General features: G+C 40.2%; 1 protein-coding gene across 6 annotated transcripts in view; it reads left to right on the top strand.

Moving 5' to 3' along the window:
- DIP2C (disco interacting protein 2 homolog C) overlaps positions 1 to 20,815 on the top strand; it is a 325,831-nt gene that overhangs the window by 284,500 nt on the left and 20,516 nt on the right. For 4 of the 6 annotated variants that reach the window (XM_063324435.1, XM_063324438.1, XM_063324440.1 and 1 more), the window contains 4 exons: positions 905 to 1,073; positions 2,043 to 2,213; positions 9,504 to 9,533; positions 11,227 to 11,288. In XM_063324435.1, the coding sequence (XP_063180505.1) occupies positions 905 to 1,073; positions 2,043 to 2,213; positions 9,504 to 9,533; positions 11,227 to 11,288 (432 nt within the window). The remainder of the gene's footprint in view (positions 1 to 904; positions 1,074 to 2,042; positions 2,214 to 9,503; positions 9,534 to 11,226; positions 11,289 to 20,815) is intronic. The other 2 variants (XM_063324436.1, XM_063324439.1) reach the window with 1 other exon arrangement.

Raw genomic sequence — 20,815 nt, 5'->3', positions numbered from 1 at the left:
TATGTGCATCATAAATCTCTGGGGCTTTATGGTCCTTTCTCCGAACTTCTGTGATTTTGGGGTTTTATGCTATGACCATTTTCCGATTTGAAATATCTACAAATCACAAATAAAGATGTGAGAGGACTGTAAAATTGATGGTAAATCTGCCTGTCTGAGATGAGCGAACAACACAGGACCCATGGGAAATAAAGACATCAAACTGGGAATATTTTTTCCCTTGGGGAGACTCTTGTGTACCAGAGAAATTAGCTCTGGCATAATTGTTTCCTTCAGGGGACCCTGATAAGTGTCTTTTCTCAATACTTATGCTCACTGGGTATCCAGTAAACAAGAGATGTAGTATATTTGTGTTTTAAAAGTTCATAAAACTTTCACAGAAGAAATTTAAAGCCACATGGGTTGTTAAATTTGGGCCAGATTTACTCCCTTGAAAATGATTGCAAACCTCTTGCTTGCCTCAGCAGGAGAGGGGCTATTTCCATGTTAAGCAATCAAGTACTCTTTTAATCAAGGTATCTTAAAATGATAATTACTCAATCTTAATTATTTGTCAGCAACACATAATTTTTGTTGATATTATAATACTCTTTATTAGCACCATTAATAACCGAGCTATTTTGCTCTCTTCGGTACAGTTCTAACAGCAAATTCCACAGGCATTTTGAGTAAATTAGTATTTTAGGAGCATGTTCTGCCCGCATCCCTCACGATTCCTCATAGACTATGAAGGTATAGCGAAAAACAAGAGTTAAACTTTGTGTTACACTACTGTAGAGCACTGTAAGACCTTACATGGCTCATCCAGTGCTGTGTTAAACTTTATATTCTAGTGCCCCGTAGCTTGTAAACATCTGCGGACACAGGCTTTTAGCGTGCGTTAATGAATCTTGTGTCTTCACAGCGTTTATTCAGGACACCAGTCTATCTTGATTCCTCCCTCAGAACTGGAGACCAATCCCGCTCTGTGGCTTCTTGCCGTGAGTCAGTACAAAGTGAGAGACACTTTTTGTTCCTATTCGGTCATGGAGCTTTGTACTAAGGGACTCGGTTCGCAAACAGAGTCGCTGAAGGTGAGTAATTCCGCCATCCTGCACAACCCGCCGTCTGCGCGGTGGTGTTTGGGAGCCTTCCCTGCCGTCAACGGCTGTGCTAAATGTCTGCAGTGAGGAGACCACCATCAGAGGGCAGGGGCAGCTTCCGCAGAACCCGTGTTATTCCTTGCCAAAGGCTATGTATGAATATCAGTCATTCTCTTCCAGATCACAAGGCTTTTAAACATCAAGGAAAGGCTCTTATTTACCTAAGCTTTCTGATGTGTGTTGCAGCCTGTGTTGGAAGGCAAGTGTTGGAAAACAGAGGTGTAAACGTCCAAGAGGCCCAAGCAGTATTACATTGTATATTATGTTTTATGAATTCCCTGATTATATGAAGTACTAGTTTGGTTTTGGCCCCTGTAGTTAAATAGTCACATACTTAAAAGCACTGATTGTTTTAACTGGATTGTCTTCATTGGTGGGGGCAGGGGGAAGGTGTGTATCTTCTCTTTTTTTTTCTGCAGAATTAAAAGCCACGTAGCCAGGTACATTTCTGAAGTCATCTAGATTTTCCAGTACGCTACTGAAATCAATTAGATCTTGGGATGCTGACGCTAATAATGTCTCCAGCCCTTACCATGCTCGTGTAATAATTTCCTAATTAGTTTTTCCAAGGCTAGACACTGCTTCCTGTTTGCTATTACTCCCTGGCCTTCTGAATTAATATTGGGAAGTGGCATTCCCTCCCTTCCGAATTAGCATATCCGTTTCATCCAACGTGCTAACGTTGAGATGACAAGCAAGTGTGCCTGCTCTTCGACAGCTGTTAGACTGTCATCTGGCCGTCCAGCCTCCAGGAAAGATGGAAATTATACTGGCACCTTAGCCTCTTTACCGCTCTTCCTCTTGAATCGTAATACCCACATAACACACTTAAGCACTACTAACTGTTTTTCATTAAATCTGCCCATTTGTGGCCTTTGTTACATTTTAACTTCTTTTTAGGCAAGGGGACTGGACCTTTCACGTGTACGGACATGTGTAGTAGTGGCTGAAGAACGACCTCGGATAGCTCTTACTCAGTCATTTTCAAAATTATTTAAAGACCTCGGTCTCCATCCACGGGCTGTCAGCACATCACTTGGCTGTAGAGTTAACCTGGCAATATGTTTGCAGGTAAGATTTTTCACTCCTCAAGTTCAAAGCTATTTTAAGAAAATGGTATTCAGTAAGAAGCATTCATTATATTTCCTTTGGCTGCTTGGTTGTAAACATATTAAGAAAATGCATGTGGTACTCAATGTTCTTGCATATACAGGTAGCAGATTTCTGTTACTTTGTCAACTATTCATCCCTCTCATGTTGCAATCATAGCATTTATTCTGCCCATGAATACAGTAATTCAGAAAAGCGCATGGTAGTGACAGAATGTGTACTCAGTACTCCAAAAATAGTATTTAGTCGTGTAATGTAAAATCCAGTTTCCAAGTGCTCACTTCAGTATGTTACAAAATTAATTCCTTCTGTTCAGAAAATAATTCCAACCATTACTTAATTAACTAGATAGATATTTTCTGCACACAGTTTATTGCTTACAATGGAAAATTCCCGGAGAATGAAGGTTAAATCCTATATTATCCCTGGCTACTTTCTTCTGATTAGTGGACCAAAACAGAATGAAAGAGATTTTTTATTTCATTACATTTTTCTAATCTAGAATAAAGAATCTCATTTCTATCATGACTCGAATACACATCTTAGTGTTTGATAAATAGATAAAGAATCTTAAGACATGCTTTCCTAATCTGTGTCTCATTTTTATGACTCCTGATCTCTTTCTGTCCTTCCAAATCTGGTATCAGAGCTTCACATATTATTCCTGTAGTAATACCACCGGTGTCCTACTCAGATATAATATGATTTCTGACTTTATAATCTTTTTAAATAATACAAGAATCATCTTCTGCATTGGCAGCTGCATTGGCTGTTAAGTTCCATGTCCATTTGGTCACCTACCCTGTCTCTAACCTCTTCAAAGTCACTGTCTCCCCAGCAGAATTTGCCTATATGGTGCATCCCACATTTCTAACCTGGCAGTTACCTGTAGTTTACATTAAAGGATTTCTCATGCATGTAACATGCATAGTTGCTTAGGTGTGGAAGCCAGAATACATCTCCTCAGTGACACTGCAAATAAGGCATTTGCTGTTCTTTTCCTGGTTATAAATGTAAAGATTTTTTATTTTTCAAAAAAATGTGACAAATAACAGGTTATGGGTTCATCACAGACCAATATGTCTGTGTTTTATGCCTGCCTTAGACTCTTGCCCTGTTCAACATCACTAAAGAATCCTTGCTTTCATCAGACCTTGGCTAAAAATGACCTTATATATAGTTCCGCATGTTACCAGAATATGAATACAAGAGGTATGCCACATCTCCGGTACTGCTTGCTTTCTCTCTGACTACCAGCAGAGTATCTCTTCAGCCCAGGGTGACTTTAAGTACTACTATCAAATATCACACATACGACAAGGCAAAGCTGAGCAGGGTTAAAGCTCATTCTGTGTCCCAGAGGTAGAGTTCTTTAGTTCGACATTCTGTAATTGCTGCCATAAATATTACCCAGGAATAAAAGTTAAAGAAAATCTCCCATAGTCTCAAAAGCAGCACTTGAATCGTTCAAAACAGTTTTACCCTAATAAAGCTTAATAGTCTTGAGAGAAAAATACATCTTGTAGGTTAAAAACGTCTATGAACTCAAGCAGCATCTTCCCCCATATTTCTGTCATGAATTTGATACAAAAAGTACTGACTGGGGTTTTGAAAGCTCTTTTACTGAATGTTTCTTTGCAAGAGTACAGGCCTCTTCATTGCTTTCTCCATATCTAGAGTCCTGGGTGATGACAAGGCAGAGAGGACAGCTAAGAAAACATCTAGGAAATCTAGGAAAACATCTAGGAAATCTTTGGGCGCTCCCACCCGAGACAGGACAATTTGGATGGTACCTGTTTAGTCCAGTTAGCAGGTGCAGGTTGGTGTGCTTTCCTAGGCAGCAACCCGACTAAGCTTGAATACTTGGCTGGGAGGGGCACAGCAGGCAGCAAGGACACCACTTTCCCTCGAGTAGAAAGGGAAAACAGAGGAGAAAGACATGATCTGGTTACTTGGTAACAATAGTTTTCTAATTTGCTCCTGTATCGTCAGCCATTTTGAAGTGCCCATGGGTTGTCTTTTACAGAGGAGGGGAAGGAGGGCGGTGATGGCATACCTCATGGCCACCTGCTCTGACTTTCCCGACAGATCAGGATGGGACCCGTCAGCTCCCCCCTGCAGCTGTGATGGAGCTACTTCTGAAAAATAACTGAACTTCTCTGGCTTATGGTCCATAGAGGGACCAGACCTGAAGGATGCTGTAGATAACAAGGACAAATTAGCCACAGAAGTTTGCTTGCCACTAATGAAAATCTCCACTTCAGACTTGCAGTGATCTGTAGACTGTTCATGGTGGCTGCTTCACTTACGAGATAAGTCATTTGTTCAGAACAAATGATAAAACCAGGGAACAATACTAAGCAGCAGTAAGCCAAGTTCAAAGCCCAAGTATGCCTCATTGGAAGTAACATTGTACTGGGTCTGCCTGGGGTAGAGTTAACTTTTTCATAGCAGCCCGTACGGAGCTGTCTTTTGGATTTGTGACTGAAAAAGCGTTGATGGCAGAGCAGTGGTTTAGCTACTGCGGAAGAGTGCTGCACAGCACCAAGGCTTTCCTCGCTTCTCACTCTGCCCGCTGCACCACCACCCACTGCCCCCAGCGAGTAGGCTGGGGGAGAGCAAGAGGCTGGGCGGTGACGCAGCCAGGAAAGCTGTCCCAAGCTTACCTGGGATATCCCATACCGTATCATGTCATGCTCAGCATTAAAAAAACGGGAGAGGGTCTTCCAAAGTAGCCATTGCTCACAGACTGGCTGAGCATTGTTCTGCTTGTAGGAGGTGGTGAGTGATTGCTTTTGCATCACTTGGGGTTTTTTTCTCTTTCCTTCACTCATTAAACTGTCTTTATCTCATCCTGTAGGTTTTCCCGCTTTTGCTTTTCCTGTGCTCTCCCCTGTCCCGCTGGGAGGGAAGTGAGTGAGCGGCTGGGTGGGTACTTAGCTGCTGTCTGGGTCAACTCACTACAAATGTGCAGGAAAGCTGAATACACTCAGAAAAACTGGGTGTCCTAATCAGCATGGAGTTAGGCTGGATTTTTGCTTGGCTATGTGTATCTGCCTTTTGATTGCCTTAACTCCTTAGCTGAAGTTTGCTTCTTAGATGGCTCTCTACAGAAATTCTTGACAGAGTTCTTGAATCAAACTGTAAAAGTGGATAACTCTCTGAAGGAATTTTATTAATGATACTGACTACGAATTTAAGAACAGCACAGCATGAGAGCCTTGAGTGAGGTGATTAGCAGCCTGGCTGATCATATAGTTTAGTGTCAGGCTTCATTGAGTTCCACTAAGATGTGGCATCTCAGTCCATAGGACAAACTAAAAGCCATACACTGTCTAAAGAGTCGTGTGGCTGGAATGCAGAAAGCCATTTCAGAACAGGCCATATTTAGTAACGTTACCCTTCCAAGTGGAATGGTTTTTGAAGCATTTAAGCTGAGGGTAGTTTGGCAAGTTTTAAAGGGGTTTGAAAAAATACTAGAGATGTTACTTAGAAGCATCACCGCAAAACATGCCATTTTGATAGAGAATATAACGATACAGGATTGTGTCCTTTGAAGCATTTGGTAGTAGACATTGCCAAAGACAGAATTACACTGAATGCTCTTTCCAAACTGTCTGGAATTTTATGGCTAGTGATATTCCAGAATAGCTTGTGGGCTATTCTGTTTTCTGGGCTGAGACACAGAACGAATTTTAATCCTTGATCAACAATGTTCCTGAAATTAGCATTGTCTCCAATATGTTCCAGAGGTGGGTCAAGATTTCTGAATTCTTCACATTGCATAAAAATACTTATAAAGATGTTTGAGTCAACAGCATCTGCCTTTGCTTTTTTTCTTCCAAGTTGTGTCATCCATGAGATCAGCACATGGTTCCTGGAACACCATCTTCCGCAGGGATAACTGTGATCCAGCCTATTCTATGGTCTTTCTAGTATATGTATCTACTAATCAGTTTTCTAAACATATCTCAGTATTCAGCTATTGACTCTTACCAATAAAAAGCCTATCCAGGCGTTCTTCTCTATGGGCTGCCTCTAACACAACTTGGGTGTGGTCTTTGATACCTTCTTCACTTCATTTCCAATTTTTTTGACAAATTTAAGACTCAAGTGTTTCGAGGGGAAGGTATCCTGATTATTCCAAAAAACTTTTACTGTTGTTCCAGCCTTGAAAAAGAAGGCGGGGGGGGTATGTTTGTGTCTGTGTGTATAAAAACTTGATAGCGGAATTGGACCTTTTATTAAAGATTACTTTAAAAAGGAAATCATTGTGATAATCCCTTTGGTACAAAAGAGCCTTAGTCTACCAAATTATCTTAATTTCAGGATTAAGATCAGACTAGTGTGTTGTCATTTGAGTTTATGTCCTCTCAAATGTAGAGCAAATTTTATATGTTTCTTTTGATGTAATCAATTTGGACTACATTTTGAGAGGTGTGCTTTTGAAAATATATAATTCTCTTCATCCTTAGGCACTTAAATACCATTAATATCTGACCTTTTGTGGCTGTATAGTCACAGATAATGGTCCAGGGATTTCTGAGATGAAAAGATTTCATCCAGCATATTTTAATTCTCATTAACTAGCATCTTAGCGTTCTCAAGAGAGAGAGAAAAATAGATATGAAAAGTAGTCTGTTTCTTACAACAGCACAGATCATTCTCTAGAATTTTAGCTAGTTTTCATTTAAACACTTGAAATAAATATTTTCATTTTATTCAACCTGCTACTCAATTTCAGTTGAGGAAAAACTTCTAGAAGTTGTTCATTTTACTTAGTTAACCCTGAAAATGTACTAACAGATCTGCTCAAGCTAGGGCAGGAGAGCAGGATTCATCTTGATGCTTTCATGTCACCTCTAAGTGAGACAGCAAGGTTAAGTGCGTTATCCAATATTCATCTATAGTCAGGAGAATCAAAGAAATACTTCTAGAGAGACCTTCATTCTGCCTGTCTCAGGTGCCCATCTTGGGACGGGATTCATCAACATCAGGAGATACTTCCTACCTTACACTGCACACTTTCTTCTTTGATGGCTGAAGTTATATGAAATTAATCCTTCCCTCACTGTCTAGCAAGGAGAACTTTGTTAGTGAATTTAGGACTTAAATTTAACGTTCCTTTTTACTTAGTGATAGATCACACATTTTGAGGATCTTCCATATTAAAAGTAATAAGGCATAGCTCTGCGAAGAGTGCGACAGGAGACTGTGCACTTTATCAGAGGTATGATTCACACTTAGCAATGTGGTGCAGCTCAGAGTGAGTTGCCTCAGATTCTGTGTTTTCCCACCTTTACTATGAGTCACGCCACGAAGTTCTTTTCACAGCTCCAGCTGCTGTGCTTGCCTATGTGAGATTGTTAAGTTACATCAAAAATTCCATTTCTGAGCATCCCTGGAGCAGAAGTAGACTCAGAATAAACATTGAGGGCACATCCTTAGATAGCAAAACAAAACAACACCCAAAACAACAGTTATTTTTAAATCCTTAGGACTTCTGATTGCCTAGTTCCTGGTTTTTAACTCTGGGTGGGAAGCAGGGGAGATTGGCCTTGGCCTTTGACCTCAGTGGAAATTGGGCCGAGTGCTGACACATCGTTGTCCCTGCTGATGACTTATAGGGGTAAGTCTGTGCGGTTTTGACCTGCAATGTCTTCCCAGAGAGCAAAAGGCTGGCATGTTGCAGAGTTTGCACTGACCAGGGATGGTTCAGTGGTGGCAGCCTATTCGCAGACAGGGGATTCACTTAGTCCAAGGGATGTGACTTACGATGTACCTGTTTTCAGACAGAAAATGATGATTGGTCCATTTTATTTCCTTGAACGCTACCTAACGCGTCCTTATTAAGTACCAGATACAGCAGAAGTCATGTTGTTTTTTTCCTGTTACCGACATTACAGATGCTCTCTATCTCCGTCTCACAAAATAAATGTGCACAGACAGATTCAGTCAGTCACTCTGGTCTTGGCTAAGACTCTGCTTCTTTTGAAATGCTTTCAGAGCATCTCAGCTACAGCTGGCCGTGGAAGGATGATGCTGAGACTTCAGCTGCAGTTTCTCAAGCCCTTCCTTAGTTAAAAGCCATATGAGGCTCTCGTACTCCGAGTCCTCCCTGGACCTGCAGTATAGTCACAGGCAATGAACTGTATGACTGATGGATTTCAGCAATTCTGCTTTCTGCAGTTACGCTGCAGTGTTCAACCTGGATTATTAGGAATATTTCTATTTTGGGGCAGCAATGTAATAAGGAGATCCACCCTATTTTTGAAAATGCTTCATCTTCCCCTGCATCCAGAATAAACCTGTGGCAGCTTCCTGCAGTCTTTAACTTTGCTGGAATTCAGAAGTTTGATGAGAGGGATGTGGGACGCCAGTGGTCTCAGGGCTGTTTATTTTCACAAGTTGTAGGGCAAGTCCCACTGGTGTTGGATGCTCCACGTGACAGCAGTGGCTTAGGAGTAGTCACTGCTGTGTTTTGTCTCTTTGCTGTGTTATCGATCGTGGTGAAGAACTGATGGGGCTTTGTCAGCTTTTAATTTTACTCTTCTTTATGTGTATTACACTGTTTATCATAGCAAATAGACTAAGAATAAAGAATTATTGAAATATGAAGTTAATTCATTTAGGTATGGTCTTCCAGTAGTTAGGTTGTGCACGAAGCCTTGATTTTATTTCACTTTAGGAGCAGGTTTATCTGTAAGAAACAAGGTGTAAGTATCTTTCTCTGTTGCGTATACTAATTACTTTTTTTCCAAAAAGAGAGTTTACTTTTGATTTCCAGAGGACATCGCTTACAAACTTCTTGTAGTAGTGAAATGGCAGACCTGGAACCATTGTGTCAATGGATGTGCATTAAAATAGGGACATAATGTTTACGGACTTCTTCACCAAAACCAAAAAAATGAGTATGCTAGACACGTGTTTTCCACTAACAACATTGTCTGTAGTGTCCTAAAACCATTTAAGTCTGTTTGTCCAAGGTTAGCAGTCTACAGCTGTCTCTTCTGTTGCTCTACTAAAATGTTGACACCTCATTTTTTACTTTTTTTAACCTTTAATGGTATAATGGTTAATTTGTAAGATTCCTGTATTTGACATTGTTTTTCTTTTTATTTTACTCCCTGCTTTTTGCATTCTCCTCTTTTTTTTTCTCCCACCCTTCATTCCCATTTTTTTATTATTATTTTCGTCTTGTGTTACCTTCTTTCCTTCTCTCCCTCATCCCTGCTATTCCTGCTGCTATAGCCTCACAGGCTGGGGAAGCTGGCCGAGCAGGTAGGGGATTTTCATGTTCCCTCAATACCCACCTATCAGCTTCCAACAGTGGGACAGACTAGAAATTGAGTCTGGAGATGTGGGCATTTTCAGATCCTTCCATGAAATTATACAACAAGTCCAGTATAGCTTTATCTGGATGCAGGTTTCATCAAATATTAGCTGGCTCTTGTAACTATTTCATTCACACTGAAAATAACAAATGCCATAGTGATTGTCTTTGATTTTCAAACTTGACTGTTTCCATTATTTTATAAATCAACTCAGGTTTAGTTTTATTTTTAAAGATAACCAATTTTTCCTTGGTTTTGTTGTGGTTTTTTTTTAACATTGCCTATATTTCAAATAAGTTCTCCACTCAGCACTAGTCTGTTACACTGCTGAGTTTACTAGTAGACTGAAAATCGTGTTGTTAATAGCTAGAGAGGATATTGTATCTTGTATTGTGTATAACAAGCTAAAGAGGCTAACATGCATGTGCAGCTCTATTACTCTTTTTCTCTCTGGTGGTGGGTCACTATCAGTATCTGTACAGTAAGTATCAAGTGGTAGTGGTAACTCTTTTCCCCTTTAGATTCAAAAATTATCTATTTGTGCAACTCCCTTGCAATTTTTAGTGCTCAACAAGTTGTGGAACTACCAGCCAGCATTCCAGAAATGTAAAATTTAGCCCTAGACATTCCTCATGTGAAGAATTGTACTCTGTAATATACCCCAAACGGGGCAGAAATCATTGGGAGTTGATGTTGCGTGCTGTTTTAAGTAGTAAACATCTAAATAACTGATAAAGGAGTTCCTGCACCTGTAGATTACCAGGGTTAGGTGAATTTATCTGCTGAAAAGAAAATTTCCAAAGTTGCAGTGTTCCAAAAGGAAGTTGTGCTTTTCTTCTAGCTTTCTGCTTAGCGGTGACGTGAGGTATGCAGCAGAGAAAAGAGCCCGAGACTGGAGCATTGAGAATTCACATGATGTTCAGTGGTGATGAGTTTGAAGTTATGGATGAGGGAAGATCATAGCAGGTTACAAAACTGCAGCAAAGCTGTGGGTGGAAAGGCTTAAAAGACTGTATCAACTCTGCATGAAAGGAAACTAAAATCAGTCTACCGCTTTTCAAGTAACTAAATATTGTGACATAAAGCAAGGATTTAAATTATGCAGTGGAAGACTGAAAAGGAACAGAATAATTGCTTACAGACCTTCAGTCCACATTGGTTCATGTCATGCGTGCTACCTTTACTATCTTTAGCTTCAAGTATATTCTCTGTTGCATGTATGGAGGACTCTCAGTAAACCATGCCTCACATTCCTGATCACGTGCTTCTGCCATTAAACTGTGTCTCCTCAGCAATCTCCGCGTTCCTTTATGTGGCAAAATGTGTTTAACGTTTTTTGTATGTATCCATGTGCTGATTACTTGGCCTTTTGTAGCAAATAAAACCTATGTTGACGTGTTTGGTTAAGTAGTATGGCCGCTTGATGTTTTCCCAAACCCCAAGGTAACAAGTACCTGACGGTAGGTATGTTTTCCAGTGCTCTTTCTGATTCTGTAAAGCTGAGCTTGGTGAATAGCTTAAATATAACTTGTCATTTGATTAGCATAATTAGCAGTGAAATGAACGTTCGGTTATTTGGGGGGTAAAACTCTTCTCCTCCCAGCCTTCAGGTTCTAATTAGCTGATGTTGTTGTTTGCAGGGAACATCTGGACCAGATCCCACCACAGTATATGTTGATATGAGGGCACTGAGGCACGACAGGTCGGAACCACCTTTTTCTTTTTCTCTCATATACACAATTAACAGAGTTTCTAGCAAGAAAGCTCCTTCAGCACACCTCACAGTCCCTGAAAACCTTTGTAATCCTCATAAATAATTTGCGCTAACTCCTACCAGAGAGCAGAAAAAGACATTTTTATTAGTGGGTTAATTAATTTTACCATTGATAAAACTGAAGCATCTGACATCACCACTGCATTGACTAACGAGATTCCCTGCTTTTATTGCCTTCAGGGTTTCGTGACACTTGCATTTAGGTAGTGCAGTGTAGCCAGTCGCTAAGAAACAGAGTCCCCCTGGACCCCTTAGCTTCACAGAGGTGTTTCTCCTGGGTTGGCAGAGGTTAGCCAGTGGGGAGACCATGGGGGGATTTTGCTGCAATTCTTAATGCTGCAAGACTATGACGGAATGGATTGTTGGCTTCAGCCATTGTGAGCAACCACATTCTGTAACTGCGGGTATTGTCTAGTTCCATCCTTAATGTTAGATACGTATACAAGGAGCAAGAACTAAAATTTGCCGCTAGTGGTATTAAGAAGATGTCTGAACTCTTATGGTTGGAGGGAAACTTCTGATTTTAGGTGTAATTTTTAGGAAATACCCATGCACATATATTTCAGGTTTCCAATACTCTGGTCAAAAGGCTAGGAGGTAGTCTATTGACAGAATTTTAACAAAACAAAAAGTTTTCTGTTAACTCTGGAAAAGGTGAACATTTAATTGACAGCGTTCACCAGTCCTGCTTCCTGTAAAAAACCCATTATCCAAATAGGGCTTTTTTTTCCTTTTTTTTTTTTGTTCTTTTTCTTTCATCCTTCTTAAAAGGTTAACAGAGAATTAGTTCCCCTTAGGTGAATACCAACTTTGGCTGTATCAGAGTGACTGGCTCAGCTTGCAGGGCGCAGACCGCAGGGCACTGCAGGCCCTAATTATCATCTGGGTAGTTAAGTCAGATACACGTAGAGATATTTTCTTGTAGCACATGGAGTTTAGCAGGTTGAAGAAAGGAACTGCAAGATACTTGACTCTTCACCATTTCTTTATTCCCTTTGCACACAATGTTACCAACAATAATGCTTATGTTTGATCCATCAAAGACAGCAATACCGCTGTCTGCATAACCCAGCCATTGAAAACGTGGCCCTCCTGGCCCAGCAACTGCGCTACTGTGTAGACACAGCCCATGCTCATACTCAACCCAGAAAAAAAAAAAGGCCTTTTTTGTAAAACGCAGTTATTGTTATATGAGCCTACCATCTCTGCATTGCACTTTTGAAAGGAGAGTTACTTGAGAATGTGAATGGTGTATGTTGTAAAAAAAGAAATGAGAAGTGGAGCATTTCTTTACCTAAGAGCAGAGCAAACACTGTGGCCAGGACAGATCTCATCCAGCCTGAAGTGGTCTCCTGGGCTTCTTCTGCACTTGCTGGGAAGGCGCGCACACCACCAGTGTATCGCAGCTCTCTCAGACATGCAGCAGCATGGGATGAATTGACCTTTAAGGTACCTTTCGGTATTGATGAGGAAGGAAGCTTACATGCCTAACTTGGGAAATCAAATGTTCATTTTGTAATAGACACAGTAAGCTGAGGCTTATTTACCCGTAGTGTTTGGTCTAACCTCAGAGCTCTGAAATGGTTGAAGTTAGGTTGAACACAATGTAGGCAGATATGTGTAAGCATCATTCAAGTGCAGGAGAAAGAGCTAATGAATTATTAAAAGTAAAGTTGTAGACACAGAGGGGAAAGAAAAAAGCAAATGTAGATTAACTCCTTATTTGGAATTATTTTTTCTGAGAGGAGAAAGAAATTTATAGAATATTCCTTGGAAGGGAAGTATATATAAACAAATATATATAGAAGGAGAACATAACATTCACAGTTAGTTAATAAAAATGATTAACGGTGAAAATAAATTTGTATATATTTATATAGAGGAAATAAGATTTACTGTTCATAAAAGCTGCATAAACCATGGTTATACTATTTCCCTGCCTTAGCATGTCATTGAGAAGTAGGCATCATCATCAAGATCAGACTTTGCAGCGTATTAATTTATATTTAGTGACTAGTTGTACAGAACATGAAAGATGATCTTTATAGTTGGCTTCTCAGATTGTGGTAATGTAGATTTTAATTTGATGGATTAAAGCTGTGCCTCATTTACTCAATCCCGTGGAATTTAGAATTAGATTCATGGGTCATAAATTAGGGGAGAAAACAACTTTATTTGACATAGTCTCTTCACACTTGCTGTTTCTAACCGTTTTAGTGGAACTGAGTGTCACTATTGCTTAACAGTAAGTGAAAGATTGCTGTGCATAGCTGTGAGACCGTGTAGTAACAACCCACCAGATCTTTGCAGGTCAGCCACTCCCCCAACAATATGAAAAAATTACACTGTACACTTAATGTGAGAATTTCTTTTTCCTATTTTATATTTTAGAAGATATTTTCGAGCATTTGAAAAAGAGTGAACATTTTTTTATTTTTTTTGCTTTCAACACTTTCTAGTTGCTGCAAAAAGCAGCTGTAGTTCATCCTTTGAGATTATTCAAACTTTGTTCACATCTGTAAAAATTAATAATCATTTTGAATACAGCTATTTCAAACTCATCCGGTAATTATGTGTTTGCAGACTTCACAGCTTATGAAAATGTTGTCGTTTGTTAGGAGTTCAGATCAAAATACCTGTGCTATGTATTTGAGTAGAGATCATGGGGTGGTCAGTTGACCAAACCAGTTATCTTCGCCCAGCTCTCACTGGTTTTGGATAGTTTGCTTCTTAGGTCAGATTGGAGGGTCTCAAGCACCTTCTTGTTTGTGCCTCTGTGTGGTTTTGAGCCACCAGCCCACTGGCTTCGCTGCTGGGACTCTGGAGTTCTGGCCATAGTTGCCAGCTATGGGAAACAGGGAAATGACTGGGACTGGGCTCACCCAGAGGTTCAGGGAGCTCACTTGGTCAGTGGCTGGTGTCACTTATGATGCTGGTAAAAGGTCTTGATTGCCCAGCTGTGAACATCTAGTGCAGTTTTGATGCTACAGCCACTGCATCAGGGTCTCCCATAGAGCTTGTGTTGTATTTGTCAGCGCTAACGGGATGTCCCAGCCACCCTGTGCTGTCTCAAATGGCAATAGGCACCTCTTTTTGGAAACTGAGTAACATCCTAATAGCAAGAATATACAGCACTGGCTTGCTCTTGGTGACAATACATCAGTATTGTTGTACTCAGCATCTCATGGATTTTCTAAAAATCAGAGTGTCCTCAGGGTAGCCAAGAAAGGGCAAGCAAAGAGAGGCAAGTCCCACCTGGGCTGTTTAGTGAAAAAGCAGCAGATTCCCGAGTTAGCACCGAGTGGCTGATGTGCCCCTGCACTGCAGCGCAATGCAGTTTAGAGAGGTTAACTCGGATCCAAAGGGTAAAATAGGTGGATTAATGCTTCGCCGCACATGAGCTGGCCTCGCAGCAGGCCGTGCTGGCACGGCACGGCTGGTCCCAGTTGCTGACTCACTGAGCAGCTCAGGTCACGGACACGTGTCCACGTGCGTCTGCAGGGAGGGCAGATGCAGCAAAACTCCAGGCGTGAGCACCCCGTCGGGTTGTTGGCTGCATTTCTCTGCCTCTGGGAAAACAACTTTATCCCCCCCCACAAATAAAAAGAAATAGAATAAACGTATTCGTATTCTTGTCCCACTGTCTGAACTGCTGGTTTTCAGAACACTCCATCATCATATTAGACCAGTCATGTCCTCCTCAGCAAGCTTTCCAGGTGGTGAAGCACAAGATACCTAAATATGCTAAAAGCTGAGAACTGCTTGGAAGATAAAACAGAGAGACCCTTTTCTCATCATGCCAAAACACCATATACTCGGAACATACTGGCTTTTATAACACTTACATGCTTTTGTAGCAGTAAAAGTGTAGATTTAAAGCCTAAGCATCCCTTTTTTTATCCAGCATGTTCTAAAACAATATGTACACATGTTTATAAAATCAAAAATGTCCAACAAAAAATACGTCTCTGATATTAGCATAAAAATTTCACAGCCTCCTCAACCTTAACAGGAGGTTAGTTCTTGTTAGCAAGATTATCTGTTGGCAAAATGAGGAGCCACTTTGCCAAACTGAGAATAGACCTCATGTGTAGTCCAAAAAAAAATCTTCCTTTCACGTAGACAGGGCAAAAATATTTTTTAAGTCTTCTTGAGGAGGTCAGGCTGGATTTTCAAATGTTTCAATGTATTTGCAGATATTCTAAAACATATTTTTTTTAGAATCATTCAAAACTGTTTTCAAAATGTTACTGATTTAACCTGCTAGTTTAAATTTTGAAATAAACTTAAGTTTGAAACTAAGCTGGTATGAATAAGAAATAAAATATCATGAAAAATGTTGAAACATTTTGACTGCTTTGAAATTTTTGCTCAAATTTTTTTAGGAATTTTTTTTTCTGCATTTCTCTATCAGAAATTATAATTAGCTTAAGGATCCAGCTGGTGATGGCTGAGGAAGATCATTGATCTTCTTCTAAAGTTGAAACTTCCTGCAAATCCTGTGAAGATAAACATCCCCTTGCATCCTAAGAATCTCTTCTATAGCAAAACCTTATCCATAAAGAAAAAAAGATTATGAAAATCACTGCCCTGCCTTAAGTGGGGCAAGGAAAGATCTACTTTGATATCAGAGTTTATTTTAAAAGGACAAAAAACTAAAAGGAAACAAGTTCATTGCAATCTGTGTCTACCCCCAAAAGCAGGTAAAAATGTCACCAGTCTCCTTGTTCAGCAGCAGGTAGTGACAACTTATGAGCTCTGATGGAGTAGAGGCTTAGACTTCTAGGGGGAGAGAGCCACTAATCAAGTCACATGTGTATTGATGAAGATTTTGGTGCCATATTGCATGCATTTGAAATAAACTGTTTCCCCTTATTTTGACTAAAAATTGTATTTAAGCCGATTATTGAACTATACCCACATTTTGTACCAAACTGGGCAAGAATTAAGACTTTAAACCAGTGTTAGTAAACACTGTTCTCAATTTTGTTTGATACCATCTCTGGTTTCATATACGCATGCATCCTTACCCCTCATATCCTTCTGATCCTGCCTTTAAATTCCAGTATTCCCTTTGGTGAAATAATAGGTGCATTAAATGATCATTTAAATTATTCAATTTCATCTAGTTAAGTCTGTATTTTTTTCAGTAGGGTCAGAAAAATGGAGACTTTTAATTTATTAAACCCTGTTGTGGTTTACTGGCTTTCCTTTTGAGGTACATGGAATGGTGAGCTACTTGGGTAGTTTCTTGGCCGCAGACATGGTGAGGCAGCTGGCACCAAAGCGGGAGCCAAATCCAGATGTAGGATATTGCCAAATAAACTAGAGCACCAAGATGTATTTGGGTTCAAGTGAATTTTTTAGTCTGGATGTCATTCAATATGTGGCTTATGGTATCCATAGTCTCTCACTGAAATACTCACACTCCATCATTAGAACAATTATTTTAATGTGATTACCCTCTGTGTTTATTAAACAAGCAGTTTGTGGAGATTACAAATCGGGGTCTTCTCTTCTTATGTGGTCACTGACATCTTCTTGGAGTGATGCAAATTAGTGTATCTCTTCAAAAGAAGTGACCTTGTATATACGTATGTCATTAGCAGACGTGATTTCTTAGGAAGTCATTTGTATGTTGTGCTAAGTCTTTATTTTTCGTTTTGGACTTTGGGAGTATTCAGAGAGCTCTGAACTTCCGTCAGACTTGCTCAGACATTGTCTCCTAGACAAAGGTGATTTCAGAGGATGGAAATTCTGAATCTCATTCCCCAAGAAGAGAAGGAAACACTTGTAGCGTTTCAAAAATAAGTGAAAACAGTTACTAAGGATTTATTTTTATAGATTGCTTATATGCTGAGCCCAGTCTTATATGCAGGCTCTGTCAAAAGGAATCAGTTAAGGCTTTGGCTTTATTTTAACGTATTCCAGCATTTCAGACTTCATGCAGGAAAACAAAAATAGCCTTTTATTCTGGCTGTCAATTGTTTATCCTTCTCCTCCATATTTTACTGAAACTTCCATGTTGTGTGTACATTGTTTTGGGTAATACCAAGCAACAAAGCCACGGGAGCTTTTTTCTAATTCTGAAACACTTCTACTCCATCTACTTTGCAAAATACTCTTATTATTGGGTTACCAGACAAAATAACTACTTAGCTAAATTATTATCTAAGCTATAGCCACAGCAGTGCTCTGTAGCGCAGTTACGGCATGGAGGATAACCGTTTTATAGTCATGCAGTAGGGAAAGGAGACTGGGGGGGAGATACGGCAGAAGGAGACATGCTAATGGGAAGTGACAGTAAAATAGTTACCTTCTGTGAAACTCTTAATTGTTTAATCATAGTTGAAAGCCATTTGCCAATGGTAGCAAAAGAGAAATTTTGAAGAGCGCTCCCTGATGCGCGGGGGAGCAGTGAGTGCTTTTTCCAGCTCTTGTAATGGGTAACAGCATACAGAGCCCAGATGCAGGTTACAGAAAATCCCAGTCCTCAATTATTCACTCCGGATGGGGTCCAAAGGGGTAGTTAAAATCTATTATTGCCCCCTTGGATGCTCAGCCACCTTTTCCCTTGCAGTGAGATTCAGGAGGTAAAGTGTGTAGCGTATTTTGAGGTTTGAAGTGCTGTGTACCTGGTGAACTGTTCAAAACACAGACCTCACAAGCCATTGGCCTCAGAAAGCCACCAGTGCTTTATACGCAATAAGCTTATTTATGAATTGAATTGTCAAGTACTACCTCTAGCAGCACCACTCTGGTGATCCTGAGCTTCGAGGCTCTTCTCGGATGGGTGGCTCCAATTCCAAGTTTCACACATCACCCATGCTTTTTTTATTTAGATTATCTGTTGCTTTGGCTGTTTTGGTTTTTTTCTGTTATCACAAAAACAGTTTTTTCATGGAAAAATGAAAAGATTTCACCTCTCTGAATTCAGTAGAAGAGGTAACTCAGGAGGAGGAGGGGGTGAGGTCTTTGAAATAAAACCTAAGTCCCTCAAAGCTTTAAGTATGATAAGTAATGATGTAGTTTGATTTTGAGGAGTCTTTGTAGAAACGTCTGGCTTTTAGGCATTTTGTCTATTAACTTGCAGAAGCTCATTAGTGAGTTTAAGCTGTCTGTCGTGGTACTGGGCAAACCCTCATTCTTCATGTTTTTGCCAGGAGAAGATATTCAGAGTGGCCTTTTAGCGGCATCGCGTTTTGTTTCTGCCATGCAAACACTGCGGTCTCAGAAATCCCCTTGGCACTGTTTCTGATCTATGGGAAACAAATCTCCTAGAAAGAAAAGTTAATTTGGGCTGATAAGCATCATATCAACACTTCTGGTTCTGACTTAGAGAAGTCCCGATCTGTCTAGGGTGGAGGCAAGGTTCTCTCTTGCTCTTCCTGCCGGCGTCAGGGCATGAACCACGAGACTTGTTCAACCTCTGTGTGCTGGATAGTCAGTGATTAGGAATAAAGCTGACGACCTAGGAAACTGAAGAGGAGCAAATATCATCTAAAGGATTGCACTGTTTACTTATGAGGATCCAGAGTTACAGCAAAATTTGTAAATGTACCTATTTTAAGAGCTTTGAAAGATGCTTCATGTCTCCAGGAATAAAGCAACTTCAGTTGCAGGGCAGAAGAAAGGGACAAACATCCAATAACTTCCGGATGAGAAGTCCCAGTCACTCTGAGCTGTGAGACTAAACTAGGGGGATGGGAGCCCTACAAGGCAATTTCTGTGCTTTCTAGGGCAAGATTACTAGCTCTTGAAGTATGTCCTCCCTTGAAACAAGTCTATTTCTTCCTTGATAAAGTCATCTTCAAGGGATCAGAATATTATGATTTTACTGGAACGGGAGAATAAGAGTTGACTCTAAATGTGGTCTTTGAAAGAGGTTTTGGTTTAGTATACTTTAACTACAAATCAAGAAATTTCAGTTACACTTCCCTGGAGTGCTTAGGGGAAAGAGAAGACTGTCATGTGTACCAAGTAAGAGGAAGACAAAGGGAAAACAAAAAGCCGTAGCTTTCCAGGAAAGTAGGTGTACTGCAGCTGTATGTTTGTGTAATTGTTTGCAAGTGCCATTTGCATGTGATTCTTCAAACATGAGTAAAAGCACTAGATGGAAAGTGGTTCCATTTTTGTTTGTTTTTACAAACCAGTTTTGAATTTCCCAATAGTATTAAAATTGGGAAATTATTAAAGCTAGTTAAAATACACCAACATTTTTATTCCCGAAGAATGTCTGATGCTGTTAAAAAAAACGGGATGTCCCATTTCAAAGTATATTGAGTTTCTTTGGTGTTGCAGGTCCTTCTCTTTCAATCATGCTCATTACAGACGCTGGGAATTGATAAAGCAAGCTGGCCGCTCACTTTTCTGAGGAAGATTTATTAAAATTCTTCCTTTATTTGCCTACAAGCCATACTTCTTCCCTTCTCTCTCCCAGAGCTTGCCATAAGTCTAACCATACAGTTACAGGAATGTCCTAAAAACAAGAATTTTCAATCTTCCATTTTCTGTACGGATAAAATGTATTGCGTATTTGATTTTTACATATAGTGTGTTCTGAACCATAATTTACTTTGTTTCCCTCATTTTGGTATATACTACTAATGGAGCACTAAACTGATTCTTTAAAATGCCAAGAGTGATCAACATAGAGCACATTTGCTGTTTCAGTAGTGGAGGAAAAAGTGCCGTTTCCCATACCGCTACCATAGAGTGCATTTCACGATAGACATATCTGGTTTAGAAGGAAAAATACATAATGAATACATACAAAATTTGGAGCAAGCCTTTGTAGCTTCTGCAGACCTACCCACGGACTGTGGGGTGCTGTAAGAGATGGAGTTTCCTAAGTGCTTTCCATCCCTCTTTTCCCCTCTTCTCTTGCCAGCCTTTGTAGGAAGACAGGGTCTTTTCTGTTCCACACGCTGACGCTTTTTTGCAACAAATAATTTAGCGGAGGGTGCTGTGCTGGCGGATACCCGTGGGAAATGGGCTCTGCTACCTTTGGGACCCACCCCAGCTTTGCTGGCCTCAGGCACTCGTTTGGCTCTCGTTGTCAGTGGAGTCTGGCTGTAGGAATACTGAATGGCTAAGATTGGGAAGGAGAGCTCTGAAAAACAGTAAAAGCACCCTATATTTATATAAGGATCCATCACTAGCTTGGTTAGAGATGTAATATCCCATTAAATGGCTCTCTTCAATAGCTCTTAATATGTTGCTTCAGGCTTCACGTATCCTTCTTAATATTGCATATATCAGAAGTGTCTGTTTGCAGAAGATGAGCCTACCTACGTGAAAAGTCTTGTGGAGCTCAGCCAGGGTTCCCAGTAAGTCTCCCATGAAAAGGACAGTCCCTTTTCAGTGCCTTCAGGTGTACAAGGCACTGCTGCTCGTGGCACCACTGACCTTTTCTTCTGAGTATTAATCTGCAGTTTTAATTCAACTGAAAAAAT

The sequence above is a fragment of the Chroicocephalus ridibundus genome, chromosome 2, assembly GCF_963924245.1.
Source record: "Chroicocephalus ridibundus chromosome 2, bChrRid1.1, whole genome shotgun sequence".
Taxonomy (NCBI): Eukaryota; Metazoa; Chordata; class Aves; order Charadriiformes; family Laridae; genus Chroicocephalus; species Chroicocephalus ridibundus.
Note: the sequence above shows the minus strand (reverse complement) of the source record. Positions and strands in the feature narration are given on the sequence as shown.